The following is a 21,281-nucleotide window of genomic DNA, read 5'->3' as shown; positions in this document are numbered from 1 at the left end:
GCGTCATTAAGTCGCTTATGTTTCTGACAGGGCTGAGGGACTGCTGCAGTGTTGGAGGTGCCATGTTCTCGATGTTAAACAGTGTTCCACACGTGGTCCGGAGTCGAGAACAGTCGGGGTGGTCCGTTGTCCAACATTTATCCGCGAACCTCATAAAATGTGAAAATACCGCTGTAGAATTTCCGACTACAGCCACTGCACTGAAGGGTTTTCACTGATTGAAAGGTCTTTTGGGATCTGCTGAAGTGACGAAAGACGCCGCAGAAATGTGTTTTTTTTTGGAGCGGGGGGGGGGGGGTCAAAGCAGCTCTGTGTAAATTTAACACACTCAGTCTCTCCCAGGGAGAACAGGTTGTGCGAAAAACAAACCTGAGATCACACCCAATTTACCTGGAGTCATTAGCATGTCCAATCACATCAGGCATCAGATCGGTGGGGGGGAAAGAGAGCCAAACAGACACACACAAAAAAATCCACAGCGACAGCCCAATCGTATTGAAACCCTCAATACACTCTGAATCGCAGCAAACACAACTGGCCGAGTGAGTTCGAGAATAAACAAAAACATTTCAGAAAAACCCGTTCTGCTCCCGCTCTGTGCGGAGACGCTGGCGGTTCAGGTTTGCCCGAACATTGACCGAACTTGAAAGTCCAGTTTGTATGTGTGTGTAGGGGAGAAGAAAATGACACAGGAACACGACAAGTAAGTCTAGTCTCTCTCTCTCTCTTGGGACTGTCCGCCCAGACCGAGCTGACGTGGTTTACTCCTGAGGTTTATGTATGTGTGTGATGGATTTTCTTTGGGGGAAGGCTAAGTTTCTCCTTTTGTAGTGGTGTTACAGTTCAGTCAACTTGTTTAAAGAGGTGATACAGCTGTGGAGTAGGTGGGATTTGAACCCGGGTCTCCTGATTTACAGGGGCAAGAGCGTTACTTGCGCGCCACACAGGAGCTGTAGCTGAAGATGCACCTGTCAAAGGCAGCAACAGCAGCACCTGCTTCAGGGAGCAACATCGACACCGGAGATGGCGGCAGGAAAGGACAAGAGAGAAGGGGTCAGGGTGGAATGTATCCACCACACTCTCCGCAGGGTCAATGCTGCATTAAACTCACTCCCAATTGGTCGAGCGCTTTTTTTTTCTTCAAGATTTCGAGTTTTGTCCGGTAGATCAGTTGCAGGGAATTTCTTCATTCGGTTTTTTTTCTCAACGAAAGAAAAGGATTTTCGTAGATTTGGTTTTTTTTTGGGGGGGGGGAGGTGGTTTATCGCCCAAGTTACAACGGGCCAGTGGGGAAATTCCCATTCTTTGAAAATTTCGATGGAAAGATGTTTATAACTTCCCAGGTGGGCTGGGTTAGAAACTATGTTTCTCGACCTTTTGCAATAAAGTTTTTTTTTTGCCAAGAGAAAGTTTACCTTTTTTTGTTCGTTCGTTCCCCGGGGCTCCCCGTCAGCACCAGAGAAAATTGAGGAACGTTTTGTGTAGGGACTGGGTGGGATTGGGGAGATCCGGATTGGGGAGGGGAGAGGTAGAGAGATTCGGATATTGGGAGGGGGGGGGGTGCGGGAGAGAGATCCATTTTTTAAAGAGGGGTGAGGGGAGGGATCCAGATTTTGGAGGTGGGGTGCGGGAAGAGAGCTCCGCACTGGGAAAGGGGCGATGGTGTAGAGGGATCGGGGTCAGGGTCGAGCGCAACGGCGAGATGATCAGCAACAGGTCAACCGCTCAGTTCAGCGAAAGTTTTCGGCTGAGCCCTCAGTGTGATTGCAGGGTGATCAAGGTGACTGATCAAGAGAGCGTTAGCACATTTCCCTGCAACAGGCTACATCATAGACCTCGCTAGGATGGGAGTGGAGTTGGGGGGGGGGGGGAAGGTTCACACTGGAGGAAGAAGTCTCCTCTTCATCCCTCTATTTCATGCAATCTCGTTCCGAACAGTGTGACACTGCAGTGATACAATTCCCAAGTCAGAGCACCATCCCACGCTTCACTCTCCCCTCGAGGTACTGCAGGATTTCTTAATTTCTGGCCGCAGTTTTCTTGTTTAGTTTCGACGAGCTTGGCTGGGAGGAAAAATGGCGTGAAAGACATTTTGGCAGCAGTGAAATTCTACACCTGCTAGGCGTTGGCCGTCACCTCTTTTATAAAATCCCTGAGTCAGGAGAACAATCCGCCTGGCAGGTGCCCAGGTCTAAACACCTTTCTCAAATGTGAGAGGGGATTGGGGGGCGTAGCTGAAGATTCATCAACTTGAATTGCTTTGACCTTGTTTTGATCGCTCATCTGATGACCCCGTGAGGCAGTTTTGCTTTATCCTCTTCCCCTAAGGAATTTCAACCCCAGGCAAAGTTCCACTGACATTAATAAGATCAGCAACATTATGCATTGCATATAAGCCGCAGCCCTTTCAGTACTGGCACCTGACAGTCAGGACTTTTACTCCTTAACAATTATTATCCATTCGATAGCCTAATTCCTAGTTAAGACTTGAAAACATGTCCTTGCCTTTGCTTTACCTTGGAACTCCCACCCCTCCGGACGCCCGTCGACTTAAATAGTGCATTGTTGTTTTGTAAAGATTACATAGAATGCGCAACTTTTCGTGTTATTCGTGATTGGGATAACTACCCCTGATGTTAGAAGTTTCACGAAGCTTACATTAGTTTGTAGCGGAGAAGATGCTTCGTGGTTTAGCAACTAAGGGAATGATGCAAATACAGTGCGTGAAGGATGAATAACCCGAAATCAAAAGTTAACGTTCATGCGGAAGGTGGTGTAGTTGAATCTCTAATTCCATTCTAACTTTTCTGTGTGGCAACTTCTGATCATCTTTTGAAGTCCTTAAAGGTTTCTGTTCTAACTCCAGTTGTGAACTGGAGAAAAGCAGTGCAGATAACCATCATTCAAAAATTCCACATTTGGTGCATCCTTTATCCAAGTGAGATTTCTGTTAATAGTATTTGGCCTGAAGAATAGAGATTTTTTTGGCACGAATGCCAAAAATATTTATAAGTAGTAAAAGTACTCCCAAGCAGCTTCTCAATCAGAATAATGTATCACATTTATTGAAGCACTTTTACCTTCAGGAATAAGCTATTTCCTTATTCACGTGTAGACGTGGTAGTTAGGAGGGTGTTTAGCACGTTAGCCTTCAGACATTTGAGTATAGGAGTTGGGAAATCAGGTTGTACAGGACATTGGTTAGACCTCTCCTGAAGTACAGGTTACAGCTGCAGGTGCACTGTCATAGGAAGGATATTATTAAACTGGAGAGAGTTCAGAAAAGATTTACCAGGATGTTGTCGAGAATGAAGGGTTTGAGATATAAAAATAGACTGGAAAGGCTGGGACTTATTTTCAATGGAGTGTAGTGGGTTGAGGGGTGACCTTATTGAGGTTTATAAAATCACAAGCAGCATAGGTGAATGACAAGGGTCTTTTCCTTAGGGTGGGGGAGTGCAAAACTAGTAGGCATTTTTTAAGGTGAGAGGAGCAAGATTTTAAAAATCTTTTTTTTTTACACAGAGACTGGTTCGTGTGTGAAATGAACTGCCAGAGAAAGTGGTGGATGCAAGTACAGTTACAAGGTTTAAAAGACATTTGAATAAGTTCACAAATAGGAAAGATTTGGAGTGATATGGGACAAGTGCAGGCAGGTGGGACTAGTTTAGTTTGGGAACTTGGTCAGCGTGGACTGGTTGAACCAAACTGTCTGTTTCCATGCTGTATGACTCTGACTCTGACTCTATAAGTAAATTTGTGGTAATTCAATATATGTTACTAAATGTAAATAAAGAAATACATTCTAAATGAATGATTGCATCTAGCTATTAAAAATAGCAGCATAATTCACTTAATGTTTCTATTACTTAGCTAGTCATTAGCACCAGAGCTGAAACAGTACTGTTTTTTCCCTCTTCAGATACTATCTAAAACTATATCCTAAACCCTTTGCTTCTTTTGAATTTCTGATATTGTGTAAAAATTAGTCAGATTCAATGCTAATTAAAATAGTAGGTAGACAAACAAGAGGTTGGAAGAACACAGCAAGCCTGGTAGCATCAGGAGGTGGAGAAGTCAATGTTTTGGGTGTTACCCTTCTGCAACTCCTGAGGCTGCCTGGCTTGCTGTGTTCTTCCAGCTTCCCACCTGTCTGCCTGGGATTCCAGCATCTACAATTTTTTTGTCTCTAACCAAATTGAAATAGTAGAACAGATTCCCATATTCTTTATGCAGTGGAAGTTGAATGCAGATGCAGGTAAGGGTAGCATATTTGATTACTTCAGTAATTGCTACTATCATTTATTTTGTACTCAGGTCTCCTATGCAAGGGTTGTTCTTTCCATAATTTCACCCAGACAATGCAGTGCCTATATGGGGTGTCACAATGTTGGTAAAATGGTTATGTCCAATACTTAACTGATCAATAAATACAGCATTGTGTTACTGATTGGGTGGTTGATTGTAAATCTGCTGAGATCATCCAGCACTGATCTCAAAGGAATTTAGCACTAAATACTTATGACTGCAAAATATGTACTGCTTGGATTCTTCATGTAAATTATCAAAGTTGCAGGATGTGCATTCTGGCATTATGTTGAATGGTGCAGAGGAGAGTGACTTGTTGAGATCACAGTTTTCTGTCTTACGAATCCAGAATGACCTAAGGTCAATTCTTCTTTGCAAATTGAGTTTTTTCTCCAACTTCTTCCTCCCCTCCGCTCCTTTTCAGAAGATGTTGATTCATACTGTCAGCCATCTGGTTTCTCACCCACGACATTCTGTGTCTGTCTGTGCCCTGAGTTTTGGCAAGGTTATTTGGATGTAGTGAGGAAGCAATTGTAACAGAGGAAACAGAAAAATCACTGGAGGTAGGGCATCATAAATATTGTTGGTAATAATATTTCTCGAAAATAGGGCTGAAGGAGAAATGGTGGGGAAACTCTAGTTAATTACGATTGGCATGATGGCAGGAGCAAGAAAGTGGTTGCAATAAAAAGAGATTTCATAAATCTCCAAGTGGCACGGGTAAGAAGTGAAAAGGGAACATTGTGATGGTGCTTTTAATATCTAGATATTAATCTAGGAGCATAGGAGACTGAGGGGTAACCTCAGACATCAATAAAATAATGAGAGGCATAGATAAGTTAGGTAGCCAACAACTTTTCTCCATGGTCGGGGAGTCTAAAACTAGAGGGTACAGGTTTAAGGTGAGAGAGGAGAGATACATAAGTGTCCAGATGCACAATGTGTTCACACAGAGGGTGATGAGTGTCTGGAAAGGGCTACCAGAGGTAGTGGTGGAAGCAAACACAATTTTGTCATTTAAGAAATATTTGGACAGGTACATGAATGGGATAGATATGGAGGGATATGGACCAATGCAGACAAATGGGACTAGCTTAATTGCAGGAACTGGGCAATGCAGACAATTTGGATCGAAGGGTCTGTTTCCAAGTTGTAAACACCTATGACTGTAACTCTCCTTTCTGGCTGTAATTCTCCTTTTCATATGCCAGAAGATCAAAAAAGCAGCACGTGCTGCTAGATCTTGTAATGGTAAGTTAACAAAAGAATAGGGAGAATTAAATGTGGGAAAGCATCCAAGACTTGGTTGAAGCAAATTAAAGAAAAATATCGATGGACCAACAATTAGCATCTGTAAGAGAGATGGTATACAGGAAAATTTACTCCATTATGAATCAAAATCCAGCATAGAATAGAACATCACAGATAAATAAAGATAAAATTGAATCTAAAGCAAAGGAATTATGCACAATAATTAACAAAGGAGAGGATGACAGGGGAATATGAACTTGGAAAAAAAAGTTCAATTGGGAAAGTCAAGAGAAAATATAAAATTAAACTGAGCAGTGATTTATAAACACATAAGTAACATAGCTTTAAGATATAAATAAGGCCACAGAAGAATATATAAACCCAAGGGAAAATATATTAAAGTTACATGGATACTGACCAGATACTTTTTTCAGTTTGTAGGATAATAAAATAATTAGAATCCTTACAGGAAGCAGGCCATTCAGCCCATTGAGTCCATACCAATCCTCCGTAAACCATCCCACCCACCCCCACCCCCATCTACCCAATCCATGTAACCCTTCATACTCATGGCTAATCCTCCAAGCCTGCACACCCATGGACACTATGAGCAATTTAGCATAGCCAATGCACCTAACCAAACCAGTTTTCACTGAAGACCCCACCAAAAATAATCATAAAAGAAAAAAGTAAAGAGAGATGGTACAAACAAACAAGATGATCAGAGGATTAGATAGGGTAGACAGTGAGAGTCTTTTTCCTAGTACGATGTATTAAGCTTGTAAGGGGGGACATAACTACAAATTGAGGGGTGATAGGTTTAAGACAGATGTCAGAGGCAGGTTCTTTCCTCAGAGAATGGTAAGGGTGTGGAATGCCCTGCCTGCCAATGTAGTTAACTCAGCCACATTAGGGAATTTAAATAATAAGCACATGGATGATGATGGGATAGTGTGGGGGATGGGCTTAGATTAGTTCACAGGTCGGCGCAATGTCAAGGGCTGAAGGGTTTGTTCTGCGCTGTATTCTATATTTCTGTGTTTAACAGTTAAGGCAGAACTGTAAAGGCATGTGTGCTGTTGAGGACCCGTGATTCCACCTTCAGACCAGATGACAAGGTGGCCCTACCAACAGTGAGGGCCAATCTGACGCAGGCCATCAAAGAGGCAAAGTGCAACCAGGCACAGAGAATACACGGCCATCTTCAGGACAGTGGCGATACGTGGGGCATGTGGAAGGGCATCCAAGCCATCACCAACCACAGAACAGCATCAACTGCTTCTACTGGTGATGCCTCCCTCCCAGATGACTTGAACAACTCCTGTGCACGGTTTGTGGCATGAAATGACGTGGCAGCAGGAAGTCCACACTCACTCCCCCACAATGACATGTGTTGTGTTTTACCACAGCCGACGTGAGGAAAACCCTATGCAGAGTCAACCCACCTAAGGCTGCTGGACCAGATAACATCCCTGGCAGAGTGCTCAGAGGATGCTCTGACGTACTGGTGGATATTCTCACAGACATCTCAAATATCTCCCTGAGCTGCGCCATAGTTCCAATGTGCTTCAAGGCTGCTACCATCGTCCCTGTGCCGAAGAAGTCTTCAGCATCCTGTCTCAATGACTACTGCCTCATTGCGCTATCACCCATCATCATGAAGTGTTTCGAGAGGCTCGTGATGAGGCATATTAAGACCCTGCTGCTTCCCTCACTGGACATCCTGCAGTTCGCTTATTGTCCAAAATGCTCAACAGATGATGCCATTTCCATCACCCTCCATCTGGCCCTTACCCACCTAGACAAGAAGTACACCTAAAGTGTCAGACTACTGTTCATAGACTTCGGTTCTGCATTTAACACCATCATTCCTCAGCATCTGATTGGAAAGCTGAGTCTGCTGGGCCTAAATACCTCCCTTTGCAACTGGATCCTGGACTTCCTGACTGGGAGACATCAGTCAGTCCAGATTGGGAACAGCATTTCAAATACCATTTCACTGAGCACAGGGCCCCGCCAGGGCTGTGTCCTCAGTCCACTGCTGTTCACCCTGTTGACACATGACTGTGCAGCAATGCACAGCTCGAATCATAATGTTAAGTTCGCTGAATGTAGTAGGTCTCATTAGCAGGAACAATGAGTCAGCATGCAGAGAGGAGGTGCAGCAGCTAATGGACTGGTGCAGGGCCAACAACCTGTCTCTGAACGTGGACAAAATGAAAGAGATGGTTGTTAACTTCAGGAGGGCACAGAGCGACCACTCTCTGCTGGGCATTGACGGATTCCCTGTGGAGATTGTGAAGAGCACCAGATTTCTTGGTGTACACCTGACAGAGAATTTCACCTGGACCCTCAACACCAGCTCCATAGCCAAGAAAGCCCAGCAGCATTTCTACTTTCTGCATAGGCTGAGGAAAGCCCACCTCCCACCTCCATCCTCACCACATTCTACAGAGGGTTCATTCAGAGTACCCTGAGCTGCTGTATCACTGCCTGGTTCGGGAATTGCACTGTCTTGGATCGTAAGATCCTACAACATGTATTGAGGACAGCTAAGAAGATCACCGGAGTCTCTCTTCCCCCCTCCATTACAGACATTTACACCACACGCTGCATCCGAAAGGCTAACCGTATTGTGGAAGATCCCACATACCAAACTCCTCTCCCTCCTGCCACCTGGCAGAAGATACCAGAGCTTTCGGTCTCTCACTGCCAGACTGTGCAACAGTTTCTACCCCTGAGCCATCAGGCTCCTTAACATTGTATTGATCAGGCTCTGTTCCATCTGAAACTCTTTGCATGACTTCAAATTGCTGCTAGAACAATTTGTTATTAATTATCATTCTTACTTTACACTGTAATTTGTACAGCACTGTGCCTATTGTCTTGTCGTGTCAGAAATTACTGTGGTGTCTTGCGTGTTTTGCACTTCTTATGCACTTTACGCTGCCCTGCGTATGCTCGTGTAGTTTGTGCTGTCCATGTAGCACCTCGGTCCTGGAGGAACGCTTCCTCGTTTTTACTGTATCAGTTGCATATGGTAGAAATGACAAATAAAGCTAGTCTTGACTCTTGAGAACAGAATATGGTATTAGATAAGTTGGCCAAACTTTAGGGCAACATTCCAGTTATAGATGAATTGTAGCTGAAGATACACAAGGACTACTAGCAAAGTTCTCCACCACAAAGGGCTGTGGAAGCTTAATCTTTGGGTATGTTTAGAGTTTGACCACTTTCTGATTATCAATTCCATACAGGGTTATGGGAATGGAGTGGGTAAAAGGCATAAATTGCTGGATCAGCTATGATCATATTGAATGGTTAGGTACACTTGATGGGCTGAATGGCCTATTCCTGTTCCTTTGTCCTGGGAAGGAGACAGCAGAAGTACAAGTATCTATGCAATATGTTAAAAATAAAGTGTCAAAGGGCTAGCATAAAATACATATAATATCTATTTTCAAAAAGGGAACTATAAATCAGCTACTTTAATATCAGCAGTAGGAAGGAAATTGGAAATTTTGCTAAAAGATCAGATAAAAAGAAGAGATTTGAAAGAAAGATAATATATTTTATTGAATTATTTTGAAGTGAAATAAAGAATATTGTGGTGGATGTTTACGTGAACTTTCAGAAGGCCTTTGATAAGGAGCTATGAAAGAGACTCACATCAAAAAGCAAAATTTGTAAAGTTAGGAGCCAGTTAATAGAGTAGATTAAAAGATGGTTTTAGAAATCACCAAGTAACAACACAAACTGATAAGACCAGTAAGAGTGTAAATAGTGACTTGGACTGCTTGTAGTGGGCCTGGTGGTATTAATGCTACCTGCTCTAATGATGCCCCCAGACATTCTCCAAAGGATTTGGGATCATCTTTAAAAGTTATGAAGTAAATTTAAGGGTGGTGAAGGGAGCAGCACACGATAGACAATGACCAAGCAACATCTAAGTTGATGTTAATGTTCATTTACAGTACCTTACGAGAAATGAAACATGAAGAGACTGTAGTTCAAAGGCAGCAGCAAACGTTGGTCCTCTGGAATTGACTGGCTTTCCACTTGTAGTTTGCTTGTTGTTCCTACACTATAAACCGCTTTGCCTGTTTGCCCAGGGCATTTGCAGATTTGGAATTGTAGTGTAATTTGAGAAAAATGAGTACATTTGAAATGACAAGAAAATTTGTCGAAACAGTTCATTTTTCCTTTTTAATCGGTAGCTTTAAACAATAGATATCGAGCCTTAATAATTAAGTCACTCATTCCTAAACAAAATGTAAAGAGCTTTATGAATGTCCTGAAATAAGCACTGTCCTTATAGATGCCACCTTGTAAGTGACTATGATGATAGAAAATGATTGCCTTTAATTGTCCAGCATTGATGTTTATCATAACTGATAATAGTGGCAGGGAATGATTGTAGAAGAATCAGATATAAAACAAGGAGGATTTATACACATTTAGATTTATGCAGATTATTGTGTACAGTCTGGTCTCAAGTTTACAAAAAAGGATATTTAAACATGAAACAACATGCAAAGGCTAGTGTGAAGTATAGATCAGTACACATTGGTCTGTAAGTTCCGATGATTCTTTGAGACATTCCATCTGAATCTAATCCTACACACAGGCACCTTGTAGTGAAAGTGACGAGTTAACAAATAGTATTAACAGCCCTGGTTAATTCTTCCATTCCCAAGATCGTTGTACTAATTATAACACCCATCTCAATGATCATTTCAGGGGTCTTCCTGTGGTTCAGTAGGCCTCAATTCAAGTTCCACCTGCTCGAGAGGTGCATAATGATGCCTCTGAACAGGTTGATTAGAAAAATAGGTTAAATAATAAAAGAGACCACTTCATTTAACTCAGTAACCTCCATCCTTTATTCATGACGGGCTATTTTTCAATTTTTTATTTCATTCCGGACTGGTGAGCAAATTGTGGAAAGAGTCTGTAAGCTCCTTCTGTAAGTGGAACAGTAGAGTTTCCAGTGTATTCATCCCTCAGCCTGCAGACAGTAGCTGCTCCTCCATTCCAGCCTTGCCTGGCTGTAGCTATTTTCCCCGGCCATGCCATCCCAATTTGTGCAAATACATAGCCATTCCCTCAATGTCTCATCTAGCCTTTCTTAATAACTTAAGCAGTGATGTTTTTGAAATGAGGCGGAACTACGGGGGAAGCTGCCAGCACCACCTGAAAAGCAATTATCACCATTTATATTGACAAAGAGTTCATGAGTTTCTAACGGGAACATTTCTGACAGTGTCACAGTTCTGACAATGTCAGAATCTAAGTGTGCATTAGGCGGAAACTATTACAGTTGGAGTACGTTTAACTTTTCAACCAATCTTCTATGGTAAATGCTAATGCAAACTGGACTAGTGACACTGCTATTTTAGTTTGTTAGAGGAGCCAACTCAATCTATACATCTAAAGGATGAAATGTTTGTTGGCATATTGGCTCAAAGATGCTGTTTTACTTTCATATGCAGGATTTTAGTGGACTATTGCATGAACAGTAGTATTAATTACTGGAGCATGGCAGTCCAAATAGAGACTGGAGACCATTTTCATTTTCAGCAGGGGTGGAAGATTGCCCTTTGTGGATTGGTTGCCACTGTATTTGAATCAATGAAAATCTAGCATGGTGTATAATAGATTGACAATCTGCAACCATCTTCTTTTACTCCTTTTTAATATTAACCTCATGGTGTCTTGCCTGGTAAACTGCCAAAGTAACTGTTCTGCCAGAAACTGTCTCTACACATCAGAGAATTTGCTGCAATTCTTTTTTGTCAACTGTTGAACAGATTACATACCATCAAGTTTACATTAATGGTTGCTAACTGTTTAGTGGTTGCTAACCACTTGATTGCTTCATGCACAAGTTCATTAATTTACCTTCAGCTGTTTGATTCATGGTTTGACACAGATCCTTTAAAGAAAAAAAAGAGATACTTACATTTATACACTGTGTCAGAATATCATGATTTTTTCACAGCCAATGTAAAGTTTGAATTGTAGTAATGATTTGTAATTTAGAAAAATGTCTGAGCTAATGGGCAGCACAGTGGCTCAGTGGTTAGCACTGTTGCCTCACAGGGACCTGGGTTCGATTCCGGCCTCAGGTGACTGTTTGCTTGGAGTTTGCATGTTTTCCCTGTGTTTACGTGGATTTCCTCCCACAATCCAAAGATGTGCAGGTTAGGTGAATTGACCATGCTAAATTGCCTATAGTGTTAGGTGCATTAGTCAGGGATAAATGTAGCGTTGGGGAATGGGTCTGGGTGGGTCCCTCTTTGGAGGGTTAGTGTGGACTTGTTGGGCTGAAGGGCCTGTTTCCATACTGTAGTGAATCTAATCTAATGTCTGTGCAGCAAGGTTTGGCCTTACAAGTTACAATTAGATTATTACCTAAGTGATATTATTTAGAAGGCAAATAAAGGTCAGAGGTGCTTTACTTGAGTTTATTTGAGATAATGTCTTTGGATATTTTACAGTCCCCACAGAAGTGCAGGTGTGTAAATAGGTGAATGGTTAGAAATGGGCAGGACATGCACCATACACCCTTTCCTCTGATCATACCAGGTCATGAAGAGGAAGTGACACCAGAAACAGCCAGAGGGCTGTCATCTATACCGACAACATGCACTCCGCTTCCAACTCAATACCATTTTCATTATTCTTTCCTGAGAAAATTAACCTTAAGCTCCATCTCCTTAAATTACTATGTCTTAAACTAATGCCCATGCACAAATCTCCATTTCTTCTCAAGTTCTGATTGTACTATCTCCGCAAATCTGTGCTCAGCTTTCACACAACTTTCTGTTTGCTTCTCTCCAATTGTGTCTCTGCCCCCCAGCACTTCAACAACAGGAAGTACCAAAACTTAAATGGCATCTTCTAATATGGTGAGTATGGTACAGTATCTTCGTGCTCCTTCAGCCTTTGACTTTGTCAACCCCACCACACATTACAGCATTGCCTCTACATAACTGTAGAGCTCAGTTGAAAAATCCTGGCTTGGTCCAACTCTAGTATTACATGTGTGATCAGATTGCTTGTGTATAATCTAATCTTAGATTAATTGTAATTCCTTTTGGCTTAACATTGGACAAAACCATAGCCACTGACTCGGTTTTAAATCAACAGCACATAGGATTGACACAAGGCCCAAAGCAGCTGGGGGACGTAGGTAGTCCTAGAAATAAAAGGGCCTGGATGCTTGAAGTGGGGTTTTGGGGGTGTGGGGAATGCTGCAGATAATGTCAAGGTTACTCACCAACTCTCAAATGGTAAATAGAGTTTAGGGTGTGGGGCAACCTGTGGCAAGGGAGGTCAAGGATTTATCAAGCTGGGAGGAGTCCTCCTCCTTTCACCTTTCTTCCCGCTCCCCTCAGCATCGCTGCCACTTCCACAATGTCCATAAGGAAGTCTCTTTTAGAAATAAATTTGGAGTTGCCCATTTTTGAGCCTATGATTCACCTCCCATAAGGTCGGGCAGTCAGATATGCTGTCACTGCTCCACTGTCCATGGCCTCCTTACAAAGTTATGGATTAGTCCCTAATTGTCATTTGGCTGTGATTACATTTTCAAAGAAGGACTACGCTGTCTTCCTGTGGATGCCTTCTTCACTTGTTCAGGAGAACGGCTTGTCATTGGCACATGGGATGAAGGGAATGCAGTTAGTTTTTGTTGACTTTATTTTGACACACTTTTCACACCCCATTTTTCTCAGATCTCCCCTCCCCCATAGCTTTCCATCAGCAATGGGAGCCGCTGTCTTTGGCCCTCACCACAAATATTATCCTTGTCACCAATTCCTTAACAATCTGCAGCCACTGCCTTTATGCGCATGTGGCTGCTCGCAGCCTTGAAAATATATTTCCACACAAAGCTGAACTTCCAAACCCAGGTCCTCCCACTAATGTTGTCTACTTTCACACCTTACCTAAACCATCTGCTGTTAAAATCCTCATCTATCACTTCTCCAGTTTCAGATTTGACCATTCCATTACTTTTCCATTTTCTGCCCTTTGTAGGATTTGCAATTCGGAACTTTGCCTGTACCTTATTCTGTTGTAAGTGCTGCTCAACCACCCCTCCTGTCTTGTTTCTGAATGCCTCAGATTTCAAATTCCTAGCTTTCTTTAAATCATTTCATAGCCTTGCTTCTCTACATCAGTTATAACCAGAATTCTTTCAAACCTTGCACTTCGTTTCCTTTGGTTTCTTTTGCATTTCTTCTCCATGCCATTAATAGCCTTAAGGACCTGTACTCTGAAGTTTTGTAGGAGAAAGTGAAGATTGTAGATGCTGGAGATGAGAGTCGAGAGGGTGGTGCTGGAAAAACACAGCTGGTCAGGCAGCAAAGTGTGCTTTTCCAGCACCACACTCTTGATTCTAATTATTTGCTTTTCCAGCACCACATTCTTGACTCTGAAACTTTGTCCTTAGCTCCGCCCCAACTGTTGACTTCTAAGTTGTCCCTTGATTCTTTGTTTCACCTTTTGGATGACTTTCATATGCCACTGCAAGTATTTGCTTTCTATAGTCTGCTTGCATCTCTGAAGTGTGCTGAGACTTTGCTTTTTGTTAAAGATGCTGATTAAACATGAGAGGTTTATTTTGTATATTTCTACCTTGTGTTATTCGCAGTGCTTAAATTAAATGATTTAAATTTAACAAGTCCAAATACACCGTTGACTTTTGCGAGAAACAGGTATACTCCTTTGGCACACGAGTTAAATCATAGAATTGTGGAAGCAGGCTGTTCGACCCATTGAGTCCACACCACCCCTCTGAAGAGCATCTCACACCCCTACATGCCTAATCCACCCAACCTACACATCCCTGGACACTGCAGAGCAATTTCCAATGGCCAATTCAGCTAATGTGCACATCTTTGGACTGTGGGAGGAAACTGGAGCACCCAAAGGAAACCCATGCAGACAGGGAGAATGCGCAAACTCTAGACAGACAATTACCTGAGGGTGGAACCAAAGTCTGTTTCCTGATACTGTGAAGCAGCAGTGCTAACCACTGAGCCACTGTGCCACCTAGCTTCACTTTATCTAGTTTATTATCAAACTGTGTTGAGGAGATCATTTGTGGTATCAGACATGATCAATGACTGCTGGCAGTTCTCCTGTGCCACAGCATTTCCCTCCTCCACATAATGTAAATGTGGTCAGGTGATTTGTAAGCCATTTTGAACAATGTGGAAACACCTTTCAAGATGAGATATTTTCTTACGCGAGCATCTAAGGTATTTTCTCCATGTTTCCTGAAGTAGGGTCCAAAAAATGTGATTAGTCTCCTATTTAACAGTAAAATTACAATCATAGCATCAGTGGTGAAGCAAATTTTGGTATTGTTTTGCTTACTCACTATTGGCAGCAAGACAGGGTGTACTGAGTTCTTTGAAACCTAGAAAATCTCTGCTGGAAAATTATTAGGGGTGGGTGTGTGTATGTGTGTGTATATGAGGGTTAATCAGACATGGCTTAAAGGCGTACACCTAAAATGAGGTGTGGTCAAAGAATGTATTTCAGTAGACAATTACACTCTTAGCAGTTTCCTGATCCTGTTTGTAGAACTCTTTTCCATATGCAATGAAGGGTTCAGTCTTCTGAAGTTTTTGAGCTGCAGTGGGATTCTAAAAAGAGAAAACTGAGGGTGTAAATGTCTGATAAGGAAAGCTACTTAGCTTAAAATGATTCCTTTTGCAATAAAAATTGAAGTGTAAGCGAAAAGTAGAATAAGTACTGTATAGGTAGGAATCTGGGCAGACCTATTAAAATAAATTGAATTTAAAACAAAGATCTCTTTTTGGCATTTCAATTGAATTTTCCAGAACATGTTTAGAAAGATCTTAAATCCAGTGACTAATTACTCCAAACTTTCCCAAGCTTGTACAGAGAAGTTTTAGGTTTCTTTTATTTCTTCTTTCAGCTACAGTTTATTTCTCTGTTTTTTGCATCTTATTGTTTTCTGATCTATCCTGTCCTGTCCCTTGTCTGTAATGTGGTATAGAAGCATTGAAGCAACAAAAGATTAAAATGAACTACCAACCATATCACTTGACAGGACTCTGATACTCGAATTGCAGCCTACCCTAGTGCTATGTTGATATCCCATAGCTCCTTGCTGAATAAGTATTTGCATGTTATCTTTACTGAGAAATAGTGGCATTTGTGGCTGAGTTAGGGGCAATGGGAGACAAGGGTTTGGATAATGAGTAGAAGCAACAACACCAGGATCAGGTAATGGCTGTTTAGAGGAGTCAGTCATATCCGAGAAATGGTGGGAACGAGTGCTCATAGCACTACTGCGAGATTATTTTCTTGATTTTTGCTTACCAGAGTCTGTGCTTGAGCATCTTCATGTCAGCCTTTGTGGCACAAGGCTAAGTCAGTTGCTTTCAGGTGAGTGCCTGCAGCTTTATCAGTGAGTAGACAGCCGCACATGACTGAGGTGAGGTGAATGTTGTTAATGAAAAATGTTTGTCTCTGAAAAATACAACCTCCAGGTAGAAGCAGATATTCTGCTCCGATAGGCCCTGAAAAATGATGCACTAGTGCTCATTGAGAAAAGCTTCTGTATATTTCTACTGATGATAAAGCTGGGTTACCCATATGTGATTTCCTTTATATAAAAGCAGGTTGAATGTGAGATACTGAGCCACGTGAAAATTAGCATAGGATTCATAAGATTAGGGAGATGAATACTTGACTCAAAGACGAGTTGGATGGAGAGGAAGTTGTTAAGTGTGTACAAGAAAATTTTTTTAATTCAGTGTGTCGATGTACCTACAAGAAAAGGTGCAAAGCTTGACCTACTCTTGGGAAATAAGACAGGGCAGGTGATTGAGGTGTCAGTGGGGAAGTACTTTGGGGTCAGTGACCAAAACTCTGTTCGTTTTAAAACCATGATGGAAAAGGATAGACCAGTTCTAAAAGTTGAAGTTCTAAATTGGAGAAAGGCCAATTTTGACAGTATTAGATAAGAACTTTCAAACATTGATTGGGGGGCGGATGTTCGCAGGTAAAGGGAAAGCTGGAAAATGGGAAGCCTTCAAAAATGAGATAATGAGAGTCCAGAGACAGTATGTTCCTGTTAGAGTGAAGGGCAGTGCTGGTAGGTGTAGGGAATGCTGGATGACTAGAGAAATTGAGGTTTTAATCATGAATAAGGAGGAAGTATATATAATCTAGACAGCAGAAATTGAGTGATTCTCTAGAAGATAATATCTCTATGACTCTAAGAGTATAAAGCAGTCGGAGTATATTTTAAGAAGGATATCAAGAGGGCCAAAAAAGGGGACATGAGATAGCTTTGGCAAATAGGGTTAAGGAGAATTCAAAAGGATATTACAAATACATTAAGGACAAAAGGGTAACTAGGGAGAAAATAGGGCCCTTAAAGATTAGCAAGGCCAGCTGTGTGTGGAACTGCAGGAAATGGAGGAGATATGAAATGATAATTCTGCATCAAGGTTTACTGGGAAGAAGGATTTGGAAGATAGAGAATCGGGGGTTTAAATTGTGACATCTTGAAAGATATTATTAGGGAGGAGGAGGCGCTGAATATCTGAAAACACATAAAAGTGGATAAATCCCCAAGACCTGACCAGGTGTACCCTAGAACTCTGTGGGAAGTGAGAGAAGTGATTGCTGGGCCGCTTACTAAGATATTTGTATCAGCGATACTCACAGATGAGGTGCCGGAAGACTGGAAGTTGGCTAACATGGTGCCACTATTTAAGAAAGATGGTAAGGAAAAGCCAAGGAACTATAGACCAGTGAGCCTGATATCAGTGGTGGGCAAGGTGTTGGATGGAATCCTGACAGACAGGATTTATATGTATTTGGAAAGGAAAGAACTGATTAGGGATAGTCAACTTTGCTTTGTGCATGGGAAATTGTATCTCACGAGTTTTTTTGAAGAAGTAACAAAGAAGATTGAGGATAGAGTAATGGATGTGATCTGTATGGATTTCAGTAAGGTGTTCAACAAGGTTCCTCATGATAGCCTGGTTTGCAAAGTTAGGTCACAGGGAATAGAGGGAGAAATAGCCATTTGGATACAGAACTGGCTCAAAGGTAGAAGACAGAGGTTGGTGGTGGAGGGTTGCTTTTCAGACTGGAGGCCTGTGATCAGTGGTGTACCATAAGAATTGATGCTCGGTCCACTGCTTTTCACCATTTATATAAATGATTTGGATATGAACATCAGAGGTATAGTTAATACGTTTGCAGATGACACCAAAATTGGAGGTGTAGTGGTCAGTGAAGAAGGTTACCTCAGAGTATAACGGGCTCTTGATCAGATGGGCCAATGGGCTGAGGAGTGGCAGATGGAGTTTAATTTAGATAAATGTTTAATTTAGATAAAGGTCAAATCAGGGCAGGACTTACATACTTAACGATAACATTCTGGGCAGTGTTGCTGAACAAAGAGACCTTGGATTGCAGATTCATAGTTCCTTGAAAATGGAGTCACAGGTAGATAGGATCGTGAAGAAGCTGTTTGGTATGCTTGCCTTTATTGGTCAGAGTATAGGAGTTGGGAGGTCATGTTGTGGCTATACAGGACACTGGTTAAGCCACTATTGGAAACTGCGTGCAATTATGGTCTCCCTGCTATAGGAAGGATGTTATGGAACTTGAAAGGGTCCAGAAAAGATTTACAAGGATGTTGCCAGGGTTGGAGGGTTTGGGGTTATTTTAACTGGAGCTTCAGAGGCTGAGGGGTGACCTTATAGGGGTTTATAAAATCCTGTAAATAGACAAATGGGTAAATAGACATGGCCCAAACTAGAGGGCATAGGTTTACGGTGAGAGGTGAAAGATTTAAAACAGACCTAAGGAGCAACGTTTTCACGCAGAGAGTGGTGCGTTTGTGGAATGAGCTGCCAGACAAAGTGATGGAGGCTGGTACAATTACAACATTTAAAAGGCATCTGGATGGGTACATGAATAGAAAGGGTTTAGAGAGATAAGAGTCAAATGCTGGCAAATGCAACAAGATTTATTTAGGATATCTGGTCGGCATGAACAAATTGGACTGAAGGGTCTGTTTCTGTGCTGTACATCTTTATGACTCTATAACCAGTGTGAGAGAAATGGGCTTGGATTCATGAGGCACTGAACACAGCATTGGGGAAATTGTGAACTGTCCTGCAGCAAGAAGACTTGAAACTATGGGGTTCAGATGTATAATTCTTTCAACTTTGCTTTACAAGTAGACAGAGTGGTTAAGAAGGCGTTTAGTATGCTTGCCTTCATTGCCCAGACCTGTAAGTATAAGAGTTGGAAAGTCATGTTGAGGTCATTGGTGAGGCTTCTTCTGGAATACGGTGTGCAGTTCTGTTTGATCTGCCATAGCAGGTATATTATCAAATTGGAGAGGGTTCAGAAAAGATTTCCCAGGATGTTGGCAGGAATGGAGGGATTGATTTATAAAAATAACCCTTCGGTCCAACCAGTCAATACTGAACATAATCCCAAACCAAACCTGCCTGGTATGCCTGCTCCTGGCCAATATTACTCCAAACCTTTCCCATTTATATACTTATCCAAATGTCTTTCAAATGCTGTAATTGTACCCACACTCACCACTTCCTCAAGAGGTTCATTCCATGAGTGAACCACCCTCTGTGTAAAATCCTTGTACCTCATGCCTTTTTTTAAAAAATCTCTCTCCTCTCACCTTAAAAGTGTGTCCCCTTGTCTTGAAATCTCTCATCCTATGGAAAAGACAACTCCATGAACTCCATCTATACCCCTCATTATTTTGTAAACTTTCTAAGGTCACATCTCAACCTCCTACATTCCAGTGAAAAACGTCTCGGCCTATCCAACCTTTCTTTATAACTCAAACCTTTCACACCCGGCAACATCTTGGTAAATCTCTTCTGAATCCTCTTGAGCTTGATAACATCCTTCCTAGGAGATTGAGGGATGATCTTATAGAGGTTTATAAAATCATGAGGGGCATAGATCAGGTGTATAGCAAGGGGTAGTTCAAGATGGGGTAGTTCAAAACGAGGGGGCATTTTTTTTAAGGTGAGAGGGGAAAATTTTGAAATGGACACAAGAGGCAATGTCTTTACACAGAAAAGTAATTTATATGTGGAATGAGGAATGTGGAATGTGTGTGGTATGTGGAATGCCAGAGGAAGTGGTGGATGCTGTTACAGTTGGAGCGTTTAAAAGATATTTGGATAAGTACATGAATAAGAAAGGTTTGGAGAGTTATGGGCCAAACACAGGCAGGTGAGACTAGTTTAGTTTGGGAACATGTATGGACCGAAGGGTCTGTGTCCATGTTATATGACTCTATGACTATACTTTTGACAGGAATGAAATCATGAAGCTAAGTGGCCAATTAAGATTGAGAGAAAAAGAAGATGCAGAATTTTAAACAGTTATTTTTCAGGAATGACATGGAGAGTAATTCTCAGTGTTTGTTGATAAAAATGAATCAAATGTGAGTAAGCAGTTAATGAAAGGAGATTGATATAATTCCAATGTATTGGGTTATTTTAAGTGGATGGAAGAAGATAGATTTTATAGTGGGTAAATACAGGAAACAGTGTAATATTAGTCCAGAGGATTATCTTGGGAGTCTAAATGTTGAACTCAGAAGTGTGATTACATGCTTTAGTGAGTACAATAAAAAACATGATTCAGGACTATGGTATGACTAGTTTCGCAGAAATGGTGGACCCAGATTAGTTTACTCTGACTGAATTTTCAGAGTTGGAGAGCTAGAAAATATAACAAGTTTGACACAAAACTGGAAACTAAGCAAGGTTTTTCTACCCTCACACACGAGGAAATGTGAAACAGACTCCCAGCATGAACTTATTTTATATAATCTTAACAAATATCTGGTATGAGACATGACTAACCTTTTTGAAATAGATCCCAATACAGATGCTCAAATGTTCTGCAGAATATGATTCTTGCTTTGTGGTGGTCAAGGTTACTGTCGTAGCCAGGGTATTAGATTGTTTTCATACTATGCATTTTGATTTTCAGTCTATATAGTGGAGTCAGCTGTTGAATAGAATTGTTATTTCAGAGGCTTCCCTGAGGAGGTTGTGTGGATGGATCCATCATGATTCGTTAAATGAATGGGCACACTCTGCTAAATAGTGTTCATTACTCATCGACTTTCAGCTTTTATTGCTTTCTATTCTCCAATTATAAATTTCTTAGTCTCATGCCTCATACAGTTCAGCTTTGCTCCTGCGGAAGTAATCATTTGATTTAGTGCAATAGGTCAACAATTTCTGGAGATTTTATTCCACACTGAGGTGAGATTCTGGACATTTCTAATGTTCAGTTAATCATTGCTGCTTCAGGGAGATTGAGAAATAACACTTTGTTATTGAAAATCCATGGCTCTTAAAATTAGATCCTTACAATAAACTGTCAAAGATTGATTGATTACTTTCATTGATACTTGAAAAAGGAATTGGGTTTGAGGGCCTTGACTTAAAGTGGAAAATGTTTGGACTGATGACCTATCCTGCTGTTAAAAATCACACAACACTAGGTTATAGTCCAACAGGTTTAATTGGAAGCACTAGCTTTCAGAGCGCCACTCCATCATCGTCCACCTGATGAAGGAGCATCACCCCGAAAGCTAGTGCTTCCAATTAAACCTGTTGGACTATAACCTGGTGTTGTGTGATTTTTAACTTTGTAAC

General features: G+C 41.5%; 1 protein-coding gene across 4 annotated transcripts in view; it reads left to right on the top strand.

The window, feature by feature from the left end:
• The first annotated feature begins 331 nt into the window (after positions 1 to 331).
• The window catches only part of grhl1 (grainyhead-like transcription factor 1), a 118,749-nt gene continuing 97,799 nt past the window's right edge, over positions 332 to 21,281 (top strand). Inside the window, exon 1 of one of the 4 annotated variants that reach the window (XM_043678020.1) lies at positions 332 to 703. In XM_043678020.1, the coding sequence (XP_043533955.1) occupies positions 684 to 703 (20 nt within the window). In that variant the 5' untranslated portion in view covers positions 332 to 683. Of the gene's footprint in view, positions 704 to 740; positions 779 to 21,281 lie in introns of those variants that run through there. The other 3 variants (XM_043678014.1, XM_043678006.1, XM_043678030.1) reach the window with 3 other exon arrangements.

Source organism: Chiloscyllium plagiosum, chromosome 3 (genome assembly GCF_004010195.1).
Source record: "Chiloscyllium plagiosum isolate BGI_BamShark_2017 chromosome 3, ASM401019v2, whole genome shotgun sequence".
Lineage (NCBI taxonomy): Eukaryota > Metazoa > Chordata > Chondrichthyes > Orectolobiformes > Hemiscylliidae > Chiloscyllium > Chiloscyllium plagiosum.
Note: the sequence above shows the minus strand (reverse complement) of the source record. Positions and strands in the feature narration are given on the sequence as shown.